The sequence below is a fragment of the Trichosurus vulpecula genome, chromosome 5 (assembly GCF_011100635.1).
Source record: "Trichosurus vulpecula isolate mTriVul1 chromosome 5, mTriVul1.pri, whole genome shotgun sequence".
Taxonomy (NCBI): Eukaryota; Metazoa; Chordata; class Mammalia; order Diprotodontia; family Phalangeridae; genus Trichosurus; species Trichosurus vulpecula.
The window spans coordinates 48,564,015-48,580,443 of NC_050577.1; the positions used below are offsets into that span (position 1 = coordinate 48,564,015).

Below are 16,429 nucleotides of genomic sequence, written 5' to 3' on the forward strand. Positions count from 1 at the left end.
GCCACCTAGCTGCACCAAGACAATTTTTAATATTCTTTTTTTATTTTTAATTGTGCATTCCAAATTTTCTCCCTCCCTCATCTCACCTCTCCCTAAGGCCGTAAGTAATTTGACCTTTGGAATGCAAAGAACTCAAAAACTGCTCATTGAATTTCTTTATTCCTAACCTGGAAAAGAGTTGATCACCACCAAGTTCTTTTCTCTTACATGCGAAGAGAATCTGAGAGGGGAGGGACTTCAGAGGCTACCTAGTCCTCCTGGAACCTGACCAAGAATCTGTTTACAATACCTCCAGCCAGTGGTCATCAAGCTATTTCTATGAAGGCCTATGGGAAGGGGCTAATCTACTACCTCCCAAATCAGCCCCTTCTATTTTGTGTTTGTTCTTCCAGTTAGAAAAACATTCCTCAACATGGAGCCCAAACTCTTCCTTCTCTGTACCTTTCACTCATTATTCCTGGTTCTTCTTAGGCCAAGCCAAACCCAGTCAGTCCCATTTCCACAGGGCATCCCTTTAAACACATGGAGATAGCTAGCACGATCCCCAACAAGCCTTCTCTATTCCAGGCTAGTCATCCCCAGTTCCTTGTAGGTCATCATCTTGAAACCCTTCACACTCTTGGTTACCATCCTGTGGACGTGTTCTGATTTGTCTGTATTTTTGTTTGCTCTCATCTTGCCATCTTCCTCCTTTAACTCTTCCCAGCTCAGCTGTGTATTGTGGTAGAAGGGTGAGGCATGTCAGCTTTTTATTTTTATTTTGACTAAGAGGCAGAACAACATAGCCTAGTGGATAGAGACCCAGATGAAAAGTCACAAAGACTTGCATTCAAATCCCACCTCTGACATATACTGGCTACTTGGCCTTTGGGAAAGCAACTTCTGATATTATGCAGACTTAGAATAGAAACAGGGCCACTGAACTACAAGGATCCCTACCTGTATGTATTGACTTCGAAAACCATCTATTATTTATATTCTGTTGTATTTTTATTTCTTTCCCAATTACTTTTATATTTTATTATAAATTATATATGTGTATATACATACGTGTGTGTATGTGTGTATCCATCTCCCAATTACTTTAATCTTATTAGAACTGAACTGAAGAGGAAGAGCATCTCCTCTTCTGCTCAAGGTCACTCTCTAAGACCCTTAAGTAAGTGCCTACCTTCATTGGTGGAGGCGGGGAAATTTCCTTATGGGAAAGAACCATGTATTCATGAAATCACAGGTCCTATCCCTGACCCTCTCTCTCTACCCTAGGATTCATGTGGCTCACATACCCAGCGTGAGGTCAGATATTTCCCCAGTGATCCCCAAAGGAAGCAATTTGAGTAGATTCCTCTATTTCCCACCCCCAATGGGCCATGAATGAAAGGATATTAAGTACATGCACATTTTCACTTAAATGCACTCAGCTCAGCTGAGGAAAAAAACAAATGGTAAGAGCTTCATCGGCATTTCCCTGTCTGTATGAGTATGTGTGTCTTGTTTGCCTTATATAGCCTAGGCATTGTAGCAGTACCTAGAAATTTTTTTTGTTCACATACATATGTGTGTATAAATAATATCTGTACACATATATATACATGTGTATGCAAATATACACATACACACATATGCATGTGTATATATATACATATATATATATACACATACGTGTATATATATATATACACGTATGTATATATGTGCAACCTCAACAACTCAGAATTTTATTATGTAAACTCCACTGTGGGCAGAAGTAAAAGGCAGCTTTCTCTCATGACTCCTAGTTGACCATTTGCCCTGTTCACACAAGACTCAAAAAAGGATACAGTTGGATCAGGTGCTAGATTTGGATATAAGAAGCCCTACGTTTAAATCCTGCCTCTGACACTTACTGGGTAAGTGTCATTTGATCATGGACAAATCACTTCACCTCTCAGGGAATCAGTTTTCTCATCAGTAAAATGGGGATCATAATGATACCTGTATTAATTATAATTTCTGTCAGGCTCAAATGAGACAATATACACAAAGCCCATGGTAAACTTTCATGCACCATATAATTTTTGTGATCCTAATGTCAGCTATCATCAGCACCAGGTTTCAGCAAAATGCCAGCAATTACAAATGATACAGGTAGGTTTCCTTTTTGGGAGCTATGTTCAACCAACTTCTGTATAATGTGCCCAAGATTTCTTCAAGAAATGTTACTCATTACTCTTCCTATATTTCCACTGTCCTTCTGACACTCCTATTGTAGACAGACACAACTTATTCGCAAAACCACTATGAGCATCCTAATCATTCTGATCAGCTACAAATTGACTAACTGATCCCAGAGTCAAGGATGAACCTTTGAAGTATAGCTTTTAAAGCCGACTGGTATTTCAAGTTCAGACTGATGCCAGCCCATTCCCCATCGTCTTGTACCTCTTTGCACTGAAATATCCATCCCATGGGAGCTAAGTTCATGACCTGGCAGAGTCCAGGGGGTTCCATGTTAGCCAAGCCAAGCCAGATCTGCTTCTTAGCCAGGTTCTTGGTTCCTCCCAATTCCACATACAAGGTCTTCCTCAGGATGTGGGAACAGTTCTTTCCTACTCAATAGACAAGCGGTCACAGGTCATCAGTTCCGAGTTAGAAGAAGGATTTGAAGTCTATAGTCCATCTAGTTCAACCTCTTCTTTTTACAGACATGTAGCCTGTGATCAGAAAAGGCAAGGGGATTCTCAGATTGTTTCCAACTCTAAATCTACAACCCTGTAGACCCTCCCTACTCTCAAATTTTGTGATTCATCATCAGCCTGGAGTCGTGATAAATTTCTGTGAGTAAAGGAAAAGCAACTCCCACTATGACAAAGAATCGACTGGTACCCAGACCACCAAGTTCCTGAAATATCTTGAAACTACATGATACATGAGAACAGAGTATTGATTAGGGCAAACAGACCAGGAATTGTAAAGAACCAATGACAAATAAAATATTTCCTTTCTTTTAAAAAATAAATATCATGAGACATCTTTTAAAAAGTTAAAAGAACAGGCTTAAATTCCTAAAGATTTTTCCAGCTCTCAGTCTAGGTACTGTTGGTATACTCAGTAGAAAGCTGGGAAGATACGGATTGAAATCCATCCCTCTTCTGACATATACTGTTTTTGTGACCCAGGGCAAGTTTCTTGACCTTGTAGTACCCCAGGCAATTCTTTTTTTTTATTCTCTTTTTTTTAAGCAATTCGGGTTAAGTGGCTTGCCCAGGATTACACAACTAATAAATGTTTGAGACCGGATATGAACTCAGGTCTTCCTTGACTCCAGGGCCCGTGCTGTATCCACTGCACTACCTAGCCACCTCAAGGCAACTCTTTAAAACTGTCCCATCAAAGCCATTGCAGACTTCTTGAATAGAGGGACTTTCCTTTACAGAAGTTCCTGAACCAATGAAATCACAGGTCTGATCCCACCAAAAAAATTTTCATTAAAGAAAATAGTTAATGCAAGTGATGTTCATGGTCCAGGATTCCCAATGCAATATCTTCAGTCCTGAGTGCCATGCATTATACCTAGTGGGTGCTTAGCAAGTATTTCTTGGTTAATTACTATTCATTATACTAAGCTTTTCCTGATCCCAAGCACCTAGGGTTGACAATAGTTATATAGACGGTTTGCCCAGACTTTGAACATCAGAGGTGCTGAATGAAATTGTCACCAGTGTTTTAATAGATCTGCCTGTCCTCACAAGCCAGGCAGGCCGGGACAGAAGCAGAGCATGGAAGATGATAGGCCATACCTCATTTAATAGTCATACCTCTGGTCTTAATCATTTGGGCTGTTGGCATTGGGTGGGATTTTAGGAAACAAAGATCTCTGAAGCTTCTCTGTGACCGCTAGAGCAGTGAAGGAACTGTGTAGATCATTAGTTATAAGCCCTATAAAAGGATTTTGATTATCTATAGAGTCTCTTAATTCCTCTGGGGAGGAAGTCATGCAGAAAATGCTATTGATCAATTTTATTCGTATTTATTAGTTTCTGTATTCAAGGAGTGAATATGCAGATTTCTTACAGACTTAGGTCCTGGAGAGCTATATTAGTTTGGTTAAATGATGAAATCTAATTATACTGGGTCTCTCTACCCCAGAGGAAGGTAGCAGGATTAACTGGAATGACCAATGAGTCCATTGAGTGTAGTTTCTAATACCATAGGAATAATAACAACTCCTTTATCTCTATCTGGTCTACTCGCGGTGGGGGGGAGAGAGGGGCATATTTCCCAGGTGGTCAGAGTCTACTGATCCTGAATTGGTGCATTTATTAAAAAAAAAATTGCTTTAGCTGCTTCAATATAAAACCCCACAGACTCTTACTTTCTTGGGCCATTCAAGATCAGTCTATAAAACTCTATATCTAATGTGTACTGCATTCTTCTCTAAAACCAGATCTGATATGGAAACTTAGGGTGATGGTAGGAAGGCAAAAATTAGTGGATAAATGTACCTATTCCTTTAGCATCCGTTGTCCACCAGATTAGTTTATAAACTTACAGTAATCCCATAGCTAGAGCAGTGTGAGATGCTATCACTATAACTTGGAAATCTAGGACAGGACTGGAAAATAAGATTAGACTACTGGCATTTTTGATCAAGCTCCTCAAACATTTTTTAAATACTCATGTGCTGAGGCTAAGGATACAAAGATAGGTACTATACAAATACCTATACTACAAGGCTGAGTGAGCTAAGTGTAAAGGAGAGATATGAGCAAATGAATATATGAGAAATCTGAGAAAGGAGAGCTCACTTTTATCTAGAGGTAGGGAAAAGAAAGCTTTGTTGAGAAAGCCTGACTTTAAAGACATTAATAGAAAAGTCCACTCTGGACACTGGGGAGAACGTTCTGTGAGCCAGAGCATAGAGATGGGTAGAACAAAAATTTTGTTAGACTTTGACTAAAATGCAGGTTCTATTAAAGGGAAGTCATAGGAGGTAAGAACGGACAAGTAGGTTAGGGCCAGATTATGAAGAATTTTAAACCATGAGGAGAAGTTGATACAGTAAACACTGAGGAGGTCCTGAGTGTTTATAGTAGAGTAATGACTTGGTCATAAAAATAGAAAATTGAGGACACTATTTGGGCAGTAATATAAAAGGTAGATTAGTAGGTACCACAGGTAGGCAAGAAGAGGTGAGAGCCAGAAGTGGGATGGCTTTGGTGGAAGTGGAGAGAAGGGTCAACTGCAAGAGATATTTTATAGAGAGATGGTGAACTCAAGGTCAACCTACCTGTAAAAACTCCCAAAGTATGTCAGAACAAGATTAAAATGTAATTAAGAAATGTTTAACAAAATAAATAAAAATACAATATGGAAGAGACAATGTTAATTTGTGATTTTCTAAGTTAATATGCAGCCCACTGGGATCCATTCTTGTAAGTTTGACACCACTGATAGAGAGGGAAGACCCTAGAACTTGGAACCAGTTAGAAGACTAAGGTTCTTGTCCTGGCTAAATGTTTCTTCCCAAGTCTGAGAGGGCTTCCTGAAGAGCATGGTCTCAGAACTAAATACTGAATAATATGATGGTGGATTAGCTAAGGAGAGGCTTTTAAAATCATGGGAGAACAGTGGGAGGGGTGGCATGGCAATGAGCCAAGAACCAGAGAACGTGGAGAAACACAGGAAAATTAGTTTGAATAAACCAGAGAGAACTGGTGAGGAAATAATGAGCAGGACAAAGTAAAGACATATGTAGGATGCTAGAGGCCTAAATGTGAGAGTTTCATATTTTAAATGAGTAGTCACTGTAAAATTCCAAGTTGGGGACTAGTGTGGGCAGAGCAGTTTGTGTGTAAAGACAACTTGTTACCATCATCAGTTGAGGGGAGCAGTGAAAAAGAGTGGTTTCTCAAGTTCTGGGAATAGAAAAAGCAACAAAATTTAGCAACTGTTTGAACAAGAAGGAGACATGACAATGAGCCATCTTAAGATAGCACCAAGCCCCCGTGCTTTAGCGGTGGGAAAATTAAGTCTTGAAAATAGTTGTTCTATTGGTTATACATAGAATTCTCATTTAATAGATTATAAAATGAATTGTTTTCTAAGTGTCTCCCTGGTTTTGAAAATTGGAAATGAGTTCTATCTTTGGGGTGTTGGTTTTTTGTTTTGTTTTCTGTTTCTGAGACTGGGTCTCCCTATCTCACCAAAGCCAAAGGTTCAATGGCCGTGCTACAAGCTCGATCCCACTACTGATTGGCTCAGGAGCTTTGACCTGCTCTATTTCTTACCTGGGCCAATTCACCCCTATTTGGGCAGCCCAGTGGTCGTCCACTTAGTAGCTTACCAGATGGGTACCTGACTTAGTGCACACACTGGTTCAGCTTAGCCCATTAAAGTTCAGAACTTCTGAGCTCAAGCAGTCCACTGGCTTCAGTCTCCCCAGTAGCGGGGATTATAGGTGTGCCACCACAGCAGCTGTCCTTGGGTTTGAAAGTGCAAGAGGAGAAGCTGTACCATCAGCATTCATTGGGGTAAAGTCCTGACTTACCAAAATTGCTTACAAAATAGTTCTGGAAAGCCCTTTTACTCCTTCAACCATCCCTTTTGTGAAGAGTATTTTTCCTTCTGTTCAAAGATTATGATGACAATAGAAATGAAATATAATATGAGAAAATCCCATGCTTAAATATTTCTTTATTCTTTTAGGCCTCTTTTTCGTGGAAGTTCAGATGTTGATCAACTAGGAAAAATCTTGGAGTAAGTAATAACCCAAATGTTATGTCAGTGAAAATCACAGTGGCTTTCATCTGTTGTCCATGAAAATAAATGTCTATCTTGTCTCCATTTTCAAAAGTTCTGTTGCTGATGGTATGATGCAGCATAAAAGCCAAGTCATATGTTGGGCCCATTGCAGGTGTGGAGAGGAGGGCCAGCATTCTCTGTGGAGCCCATGAGACCTTGGCATCTGCCCCTTTTTCCTCTGGGAGGTGTCTTGCCCATGAACCGGCTACCCTGCCTTTGACTGTTGCAAATCCAGTTGATGCGTTTGCTTCTCTAGCTCCTCAGCTACCATCACCGGGCAGCTTTAATTCATTTTTTAGCCTTTTGAGCATTTTCTCTGCCAGCCTGACCTCCATCACCCCAGCTGAGCTCTTCATGGTAAAGATTTCATACACGCATTCCCAGCCTAGAGAACTTTCTGATGGGTACCATATAGAGGCTTTTGTTTTTTCCAGAGCACTGAACTAAGTCTCAGGAGGCCTACTTTCTTGTCCTAGTTCTGGTATCAGCTAGCCTTGAACAAGCTACTTAATTTTTCTATGTTTCACATTTCCCAACCATAAAATGAAAGGACTTGGATGAAAACATATGATCGTAAATAAGGGAGCTTAGAGAACATCCCATCCGACTCCTTCATCTTACAGATGAAGAAACTGAGGCATCGATCGCCAACATTCTAGATTTAGAACTCGAGGGTCCTTAAGAGTCCAATTCTCAGATTTTACTGAAAAGGTTACCCTAGAGAAATCAAGTCTAAAAGATTCCTTCCAGCTCAAATTCTGATTCTCGTACACTTAGATCTAGATAAGAGTCAAATTTTACAGATGGGGAAGTTGAGGCCTAGAGAGATTGATTGATTAAGCCAAGTCACACAATAAGTGACAGTTTGGGACTTGAACCCAGGACTTTTGGCCCCAAGTCCATTTCCCTTTCCACCAAACCATGCCGGCCTCACCTGTTTATTTTGTGGTGTTTTGCTAACTTTGAGGCATCTCCTACATATATCTGCATACATGTGTAGTGTATGTCTACATGCATGTAGCATGTGGTCATAGTCTCTTTTTAAAAACTCTGGACTTGGGCACTTACAGAACCCATTTCTGATTGGAAGGGAGCAGAGAAATGTACATAGAAACAGATGGAGAACAGTTCAGCTTTGACCTCTGAAAATTCCTGGATATACCATCTCAGTGACTTTGGATATGTATTTTTAATCTATCTAGTTGGAAAAGCGTCTAGCTTATTAACAGCAGAAGTGACATTAACAACAGCCCTATTCCAGTGCCACCACTTAAATTAGTTTCCATCCAAAGGGACCTATTATCCAGGCCTGCTTCATCCATTTGCTGATTGGTGGTGTTCTCACAGTTCCATTCATAGTAGCTTTGCCTTATAATCTCGATAGGCCTAACCCTCATACAAGCGAGGTTCAGCCTCACTTGGGGGCCGCCAAAGTGTGCAGTCCTGCAGAGGATGTTAAACACTTTGGTAAGATTCATGAATTTGGTGTAGCAGGCTTGGACTTGGCCTTCTCTCTCTCTCTCTCATCCTTGTTTGAGCATTCCAGTACAAAATCCCAAACATTTGACCATATAATAGCTTAATAGGCCTCAAAAATGTGTATTCTCAGTTAGTCAACGGCATTTATTAAGCCCCTACTATGTACCAGGCACTTTGATAAGCACTAGGGATACTGAGAAAGGTGAAAGATGGTCCCTGCTCACAGAGATGTCACAGTCTGATGGAGGAGATGGTATGGGAACAATGATGTACAATAAAAGGTGTATAAATTGGAGGTGATCAACAGAGGGAAGGCAGTGGCATTAAGAAAGATGGAGAAAGGCTTCTTATAAAAGATGGGATTTTAGCTGAGACTTGAAGAAAGATGGGGAAGGAGAGCATTCTAGGTATGAGAGACAGTCGGTGGAAAAGGAGAGAGTCCTTGTATAAAGAGCACTAGAAAATGACATATGGCTCCCAAGGCCTCTCTGCTTAGAGTTCTTAACCTTTCTTGTGTCGTGGACCCCCTTGGCAGGTTGATGAAGCTGATGGACCTCTCCAGAATAACGTTTTTAAATGTATAAAATACATAGGATTACAAAGGAAACCAAATATATTGAAATAGTTATTTTTTTAAGAAGTTCACAAACTCTGGGTTAAGAACTCTGACTTGAAGAAAACTGCCTTTCCTGAGACTAAATATACTAAACACTGAAGACCCTCTGTTTGTATGTCCTCGCTAATGCCCCAGGTCACCTGGTGGCAGCATCTGGCTGCCAACCTTTTAGTTTATCTGTCAGTTTAATATTGTTAGTGGATGAAGCCAATGAGAAGGACCGGAAAAGAAATTTGACAAGAAAGATTGAAGTCCTTGGGCTTTCATTGAAGCCCGTGAGCAGATTCGCATTTTGACAAAATCCTGGCGGCTCTAGGATGCCAAAGTGGGAGGGTGGATGGTAGTAAAGCTTTCAGTATTGTTCCTCTAAAGTAAGTTTTTGCTCCTTGGGGTTTGACACTGGCTCATGAGACGTTGATAATTCTAATTATTACCCTTAATATGCAGGCTCCAGAGGTCCTAGCAGTCAAAAGAAGGGCCAATACTGCACCCTAGTGTCCTTTGCAATGTACTTGAGAAATTCTTTGCCCCTACCTCTATAGACCCCCAATTATCCAGTCTGTAGAGCTCTGGGTACTATCAGGCTTGCCAGGGTGAATATCAGCTGTTAAAAGCTGTAGTCAGTTGTCTCAGTGATGCACCTTGGTGCAAGGTCCTGGTCTTGGGCCTATCAGAATGTCACAGCTCTCCTAGATATAGGCAGTGGAAGTTCACAGGAGACTAAATAACTTTTACCACAGATTAGGGGAGAGGGAAAGAAAGCTCTGTTTAGGTCTCCTTAAAGAGAGAAAGTAACTTAGTGAGTTTCATGAAGTTTACATTTCCTTTAAAAACTGAAAGCATTTTTTTGAAAGCAGTACTCTTAAGTGCTTTTCTTCTGTAACATGGTTTTAGTCGAGGCACCGTGGTTTGGTGGAAAGAGGCCTAGACCATGAATTAGGAGAATCCGGTTCTGAGCCTTGCTTCTGCTACTGGCAGGAAGGTAGTGGGGGTCTTGACAAGTCAGATATTTATTTCTCTGTGTTTCAAATGATAATGTCCGTAGATAGATAGAAAGATACATTTTATTATTTCCAGTAGGCAGTGTGTATAGTGACTAAAGGGAAAACATTAGGGTTAGGAAAACCAAAATTCAACCCCTTCTTCAGGCAACTTTCTAATGCTACACTGATGAAATCCCAGATCTAATAACCCCTACAACTCTCTCCTTCCCCCCCCCCAAAAAAAACCCCACATATTGTTATGTCCGTTGAGAATGCTGTAGCCATGAAGTGGATGATGACATTGCTTGGTTTTCTCTAGATTTAATTCCAGTGAAGGATATTGAAGAAAATCCTACTGATAAGAGACTTTATTAAACTGGTTTTAATAATATGTTCTAGGTATCGTTAGTACTGATAAGGTGAGACCTTTATAAAAGTTGTTGGAAGAATAGCAAATAATCAAAGGCAGAAGGAGAGGAAAATATCTTAAAACTTTAAATTTCAGGAAATGTCCCCTCTCCTGCCTCTTCCATTGGCCCTTCCAGTAAATAGATTCTTTAATAATTCTCAGCGTTTCTTAATTCTTGTGTTCATAAGTTTTGTTTTCCTGCAAGGCTAACCTCTGTTCGTGCATGCTCAGTCTTAGTAGATGGCACACGACTGCCTACTCACACTTTTGAAATAGCAGAGGAAACGATGATTCCAACCTGATTTTCTTCTCATTCTTTTTCTCTTGCGCGCGTGCGCGCACGCGCACACACACACACACACACACACACAGTTTTTAAGTCTTTGATTCTTTTTTTGCTTAGTCTGTAGTTACGTGGTTCAGCTACACCTGAACAAGGCCAGGCCAGTGTAGGGTGTCCTGACCTCGGCACTTGCCGCAGGAACACACCTGTACAGGGTGTAGTCATAATACCATTGGCCGTGGCTGCTAGGTGAGATCCAAGGGTTGGGATGTTAAGTAAAAGATGAGGAAGAAGATAATCCTGCCAGGATCCCAAGAATAACGAAAAGCCTTAAAGTGTATCCATGAGAAGATATATTCTTCCCTGAAAAAAGCATGCTTTCACATATCCATTCAGTGTGCCATACACATATGCCTGAGGAGAATGACTTCATGTAGCCAGAGCCATTTGTAAACTATTATTCTTGGTACGCAGCCCTGATTTCAGAGAACTAGTGACCAAGCATGCTCTTCATTTCCTAACAAAGAGGAGATAGACTCAGGGTAGATGAGACATGTTATTTGGACATGGCCAGGGGTATGCTGGAGCCAATTGTTAAATTCTCAGGGTGAGCATTTATACTTTGGAAATCAGCAAATGCCATAGATCTTGATTTATGTTTGCTTTAATATTTAGACTTAGGAAAGTGATAAAGAAAATGTTAATAACTCAGATTACATTTAAAAGTCTGTTTTGCATTTTTGGAGAGCCAGTTGTTAAATATTTGCCAACATATCCCAGGACATGGCCAGTGTGAAAATTTGTTTTGCTTCTCTGTGTATATTTGTTACAAAGGTTTGCTGTGGTTAATGTTGTTTTCCCATTGTGGGGGAGGGGGGTAGATGGGAAAGAAAATTGATTTTTTATTCATTAAAAAATGAAATTTTTAAAAAGTATTGTGGTTTTAACAACCAAGAACCCAACATTTCTCATCCTTAACAAAGCCTACCAATGCCTAGCTTACGAATCCAGAGTCTGTGATAGCAAATGGTTCTTTTCTGAGTTCCTTGATGCCTCTTATTCATCCCTATTCTTTTTAATCCATATTGAGCTAGTTGTTCATCAGTCAACATAAATAATGTCCAAATAATACATATCACTAATGTGGGTGCCCTAAAACATATGTTAAAGGGAGGCAGATTAAATGGCAGATACGTAGTGTAGTGGATAGAGTGTTGACCCTGGAATCAGGAGGAATTGAGTTCAAATGTGACCTCAGACACTTAACTGGCTGCGTGACCCTGGGCAAGTCTATTAACCCTGATTGCCTCAAAAGAAAAAAAAGAAAGAAAAAGGAGGCAAATTAGTCCAGCTTTTTAATATGGTATTAATTCATTGCAGGGTTTTTTGTTTGTTTTGATTTGGTTTGCTTAATATGAGAAATATTTCCTTCCTGTAGAACTGATGTCCAAAGAAAGAGACTTAGAGTGTAATAATAAATGAACTCAGTAACAACAAAGGAATGTTTCTTTATCTTAGTCAATTCCACTTTGTCTAACAGTTCTTTCACTTTGGAATACCAATATGCATTTCAAATGCAACAGAATTCATTCCTTCCTAAGAGTACTTCTGGGCACAGGATGTGACCTGTGCCTTTGGGTCTTCCAATCATACATCTAGATTTTTAATGTAATTGTTCTGGGGGTTATGGTCAAACCCCCAGCAGCTCCAAATTCGTAGAATAGCATGCTGATGTCCAAGGGGCCCTGCTGTTGCTGTAGTTGAGTTTGGGGGTCTGTAATTCATCATTGGTATGATTGAGCAAAGAAAGTACCTCTGGGTGTCTTCTCTTAGTCTAGCAACAACATAGTGAATCTCACACCCTCATCCTCCCCTCCCCGCCAAGCAGGGGACCACCAGGAGGTCTAAGGAGGGAGTGAATAAGGTGCATGTTGGAAACAAAACAGCTCAGAGCCTCCTACTGATCATTTGTGGGATTGGGCCTGTGACTAACCATTGCCCTTTCACACTGGGCCTGTGAGTAACCACTGCCCTTTCAGCCTGGGCAAGATGGGGAGATCTAAATGACCTGGTGTGTTTGTCTCCATTTAAAAATGCATATGACCAAATCTGAACATGGTCTCCCATTATTAAATGTCTACAAGTTTGTCCTCTGACAGTTGTAAATTTATAGCTTATATGGTATCTTATACTACTTACATGGTATTTCTCAGTAAAGTATTTTAGCACATTTACAATTCCCTAAGAGGGTTACCCTCAACTTTTGTCTCCTGTGACCCCAGATACATACCCATCATATAGGAGGGCAATTTGGAATCAGAGAGGTAGAGCCAGAAGGGAACTCAGAGGCCATCATATCCAACTCATTCATCTTACTGATGAGAAAAATGAGACCCAAAGAGGCTAATGACTTTGCCAAGTTCACACAGATAGTAAGTGTCAGGAAATATTTGAACCCAGAAACTTTCATTGCAGAGTCAGCGTTCTTTCTTTCCACAGTGCCATGCTACCTGCCATTTCTGTGTCCCTGAGATTATTCCTGAAGTTCCGCTTAGCGCTCCTGAGTGGGCAAGTCACATAATCCTTGTGGGCTTCAGTTTCTTCATCTATAAAGTGAAGGAGGTGGTCTAGAAAACCTCTAAGGTCCCTTCCAACTTAAAGTCTATACAATGCTCCATTCTGAACATCAGACTGCTTTCTTTTTGGTCTAAAACTGGGGAGAAGAAGGGGCTAAGATGTGAGGGAGGCGCATGTCCACTAGAATGGCAGCGGCATCTGGGTCTGACCAGAACTGACAGTCATATTTGTCTCTCCTACAGTGTCATTGGACTTCCGGGGGAAGAAGACTGGCCAAACGACGTGGCCCTTCCTAGGCAGGCTTTTAATGCAAAATCTCCCCAACCAATTGAAAAGTTTGTAACAGATATCGATGAACTAGGCAAAGACTTACTTATGGTAAGTGCCCCCTGTGTGCGAGAGGGCCGAATCAGAACCACAGCAGACATGTAGAGGGTGGGGTGGACGGGAGCCCGGGGAGCCTGCCTAGCAAAGCCAGGAGGAGCAGCAGCCACAGCCGACTCTGGCAGGGATGGAGTCAGGCAGCGGGTCTGGATTCATGTGCCATCAGACAAACAGGCTTTGCTTTTTCTTTTTAAATATATAAAATGTCTACAAAAAGAAAAAAATCCTAATGACAGAGTATTTGACAGAGATATGAGGTAGCTAAGCGGTACAAAGGATAGTGTTGGCTTAGAGTCGGGAAGACCTGGGTTCAAATTCCAAATCAGGAAGTTACTAGCTTTATAACCCTGGGTCAGCCATTTAAACTGCCTCCCTCAGTTTCCACACCTATAAAATGGGAATTATAATAGTAGCACCCGCCTCCCAGGGTCATTGTGAGGATCGAGTAAAATAACACTTTGTTTTGCAAACCTTAAGACCCTATATAAATGCTAGTTATTCTTATCATTATCATAATTATGAGTCCTGATGTCACTAGTTTCAGCTCTAAAAAGAGCTCAGATTCTTGGCATGAAGATCTTTGGAATCATCTAACCATAAAATCATCCTAGGTCTAGAGCTGGAATTTAAGGGACTTGCAGCCATCTGGTGCAATTCTCTCATTTTACATGTGAGGAAACTGAGACTGGGGGAGGTAGTAACTTGTCTGTGGTTTCTCAGCTGATAATAGGAAGGCCAGGATCCCACAGTTCTGACTTTGGCCTGTCACTTGGTACTGCCCCTGTTTACATACACATTTGTGTATTGAGTGAGTGTTTCCAAGTCTGAAGCTTTGTGAATTGCCTGTACACTGACTGCACAGGGAGGAGGTTGAATGTACCTTCCCACCCCTGGAAGACAGCTGGATTTGGAATCAGAGGTGCTGCCTGCTCCTAAGGAGACATTGGGTGATTCACTTGACCCCCTCCGGGCTTCAGTTTCTTCACTTGAAAAATGCCCAGTGAGATGGCTTCTGTCCCTAACTCTACACTCAGGCTCCATGCATTCCTTCAGCAAGGAGAACATTGGGCTTTGAAGTTAGAGGACTGGCCCTGCCACTCTTTCATCTCAGCCAAAACCCCTTGCTCTCTCTCTGGATCTCACTTTTCTCTTCTGCAAAGTAAAAGTGTTCTCCCGAGCGGTCCCTGAATAATCCCTGTGAGTTCCTGAATGATCCCTGTGATTTCTCTGGGTCCAACATATGTACTGAGGGGCCATGGGACATAGGAAAATCCCTGCATCCTAAACAGAACCCAGATTTCTACAGCCTGATTTAGGAAGGCCACACCCTCCCAGAACTTCTCAGGGAAGGACAGTAATCGGTTTAATAGTCCCATCACATGTAGCAGACAGTTTCTGGGACTTTCAGAGTAGCCAGTGACTATCCTTTATTAGTGGCTGCTAAAAAAAGTCAACTAAAAACATCTGACATTTGATCTGAAATCTCTTGGAGGGGTGGAGGGGAATAGGGAGGAGATGCTTGAAGACCTTGATGAAACAGCCAGATTATTCAGCAAAACCTCCACCCATCAGGAAGCAGGAGCAGTCAGTTCCTGGGGGAGGGGGACCCATCAGCTTCCCGGCTCTGATACTCCCAAGGTTCACTTTGTCCTTCCTTGCCTCCCACACTTCCCTCTAGAATTGCCATCACTGAAAGAGTGTTTGCAACAAGGGATTTCTTTCCCCTGCTCAAACAGTATTAACTGTACTAACCTGTTGATTACCCTTATTTTTAAGTACATCAAAAGAGCCCTGATTTTCTCAGACTGGCTATTCCTTCCAGCAGCCCTGGTGGCCAGAGTCAGCACTAGGGTCAAGTGGGGCTCTACCCCAGGGCCCTGAAGTTTAAAGGGGCCCGGTAGCACTTATTTTCTGTCAGCAAGTAGAAACCACTGAGCTTAGCACTTCTCAGTCCATCAGCAGGCATTTATGAAGCACTTACTGTATGCCAAGTACATAGTACTTGTACTCTGCTAGGGACTGGAAATAAGAAAGAACAAAAAACATTCCCTGCCTTCAAGAAGTTTGCATTCTAATGAATGAGAAAGCATGTCCATATGTGAATAAATATGTAGAGATGGGATAGATAGATACAGACAGACAGATAGACAGATGAACAGACATAGGATAGATAGAATGAATAGATAGACAGGATAGATAGAAAAGATAGATCTATAGACAGATATAGATGGACAGGATAGATGGATAGATAGATGTACAGGATAAATAGACAGGCAGACATAGATAGACTAGATAATTAGACTAGATAGATGGATTGGGTAGGTAGAATGAATAGACCGACAAGATAGATAGATTGCTAGATAAATTAGAGAGAATAGAAAGAATAGATAGAATGCATATGAAATGGGATGATATATAGAGGGCAGATACAAAGTAACCTTAAATGTAAAGGCACTCATGGTGGGGGAAGAGACTAAGAAAGTCCTTCTGCCAAAGATGGCATTGGAACTAAGTTTTGAAGGAAGAAGCAGAAGTGAGGAAGGAGAACATGCCAGGTTTGGGGGACAGCCAGCCTGTGTGGAGGCACCTAGTTAACAAAAATGATTGGTTGAAATATATCTCCCCTTCCCCCTGTTAAGTTTTTCTCTGGCCAACATCCAAGGTATCCTTCCCGACCCCCATCCCCTGAATGTATTTTCTGGGGCTTGTCTCACATGTCAAAATGGTAGATCACAGCCCATCCCTACCTTCCTTAATGGAAGGATTCACGAGTTGCTGTAGCCAAAAAAGCCATCACTTAATGAATGCCTTTTGGGTTACAGGCCTCTCCTTGCTTAACTCTAGGGTATTAGAATATATCTAGCATAGTTTGGTATGGTATGGTGTAGTATAGAATAGTACTGTACCTTAGTATA

The 16,429-nt window shown here is 41.2% G+C and overlaps 1 protein-coding gene across 1 annotated transcript in view; it reads left to right on the plus strand.

Annotated features, from left to right (window-relative positions):
- Positions 1-16,429, plus strand: part of CDK6 (cyclin dependent kinase 6) — a 257,723-nt gene that overhangs the window by 240,446 nt on the left and 848 nt on the right. The window contains exons 5-6 of the mRNA XM_036759648.1: positions 6,688-6,738; positions 13,373-13,508. Of these exons, the coding sequence (XP_036615543.1) occupies positions 6,688-6,738; positions 13,373-13,508 (187 nt within the window). The remainder of the gene's footprint in view (positions 1-6,687; positions 6,739-13,372; positions 13,509-16,429) is intronic.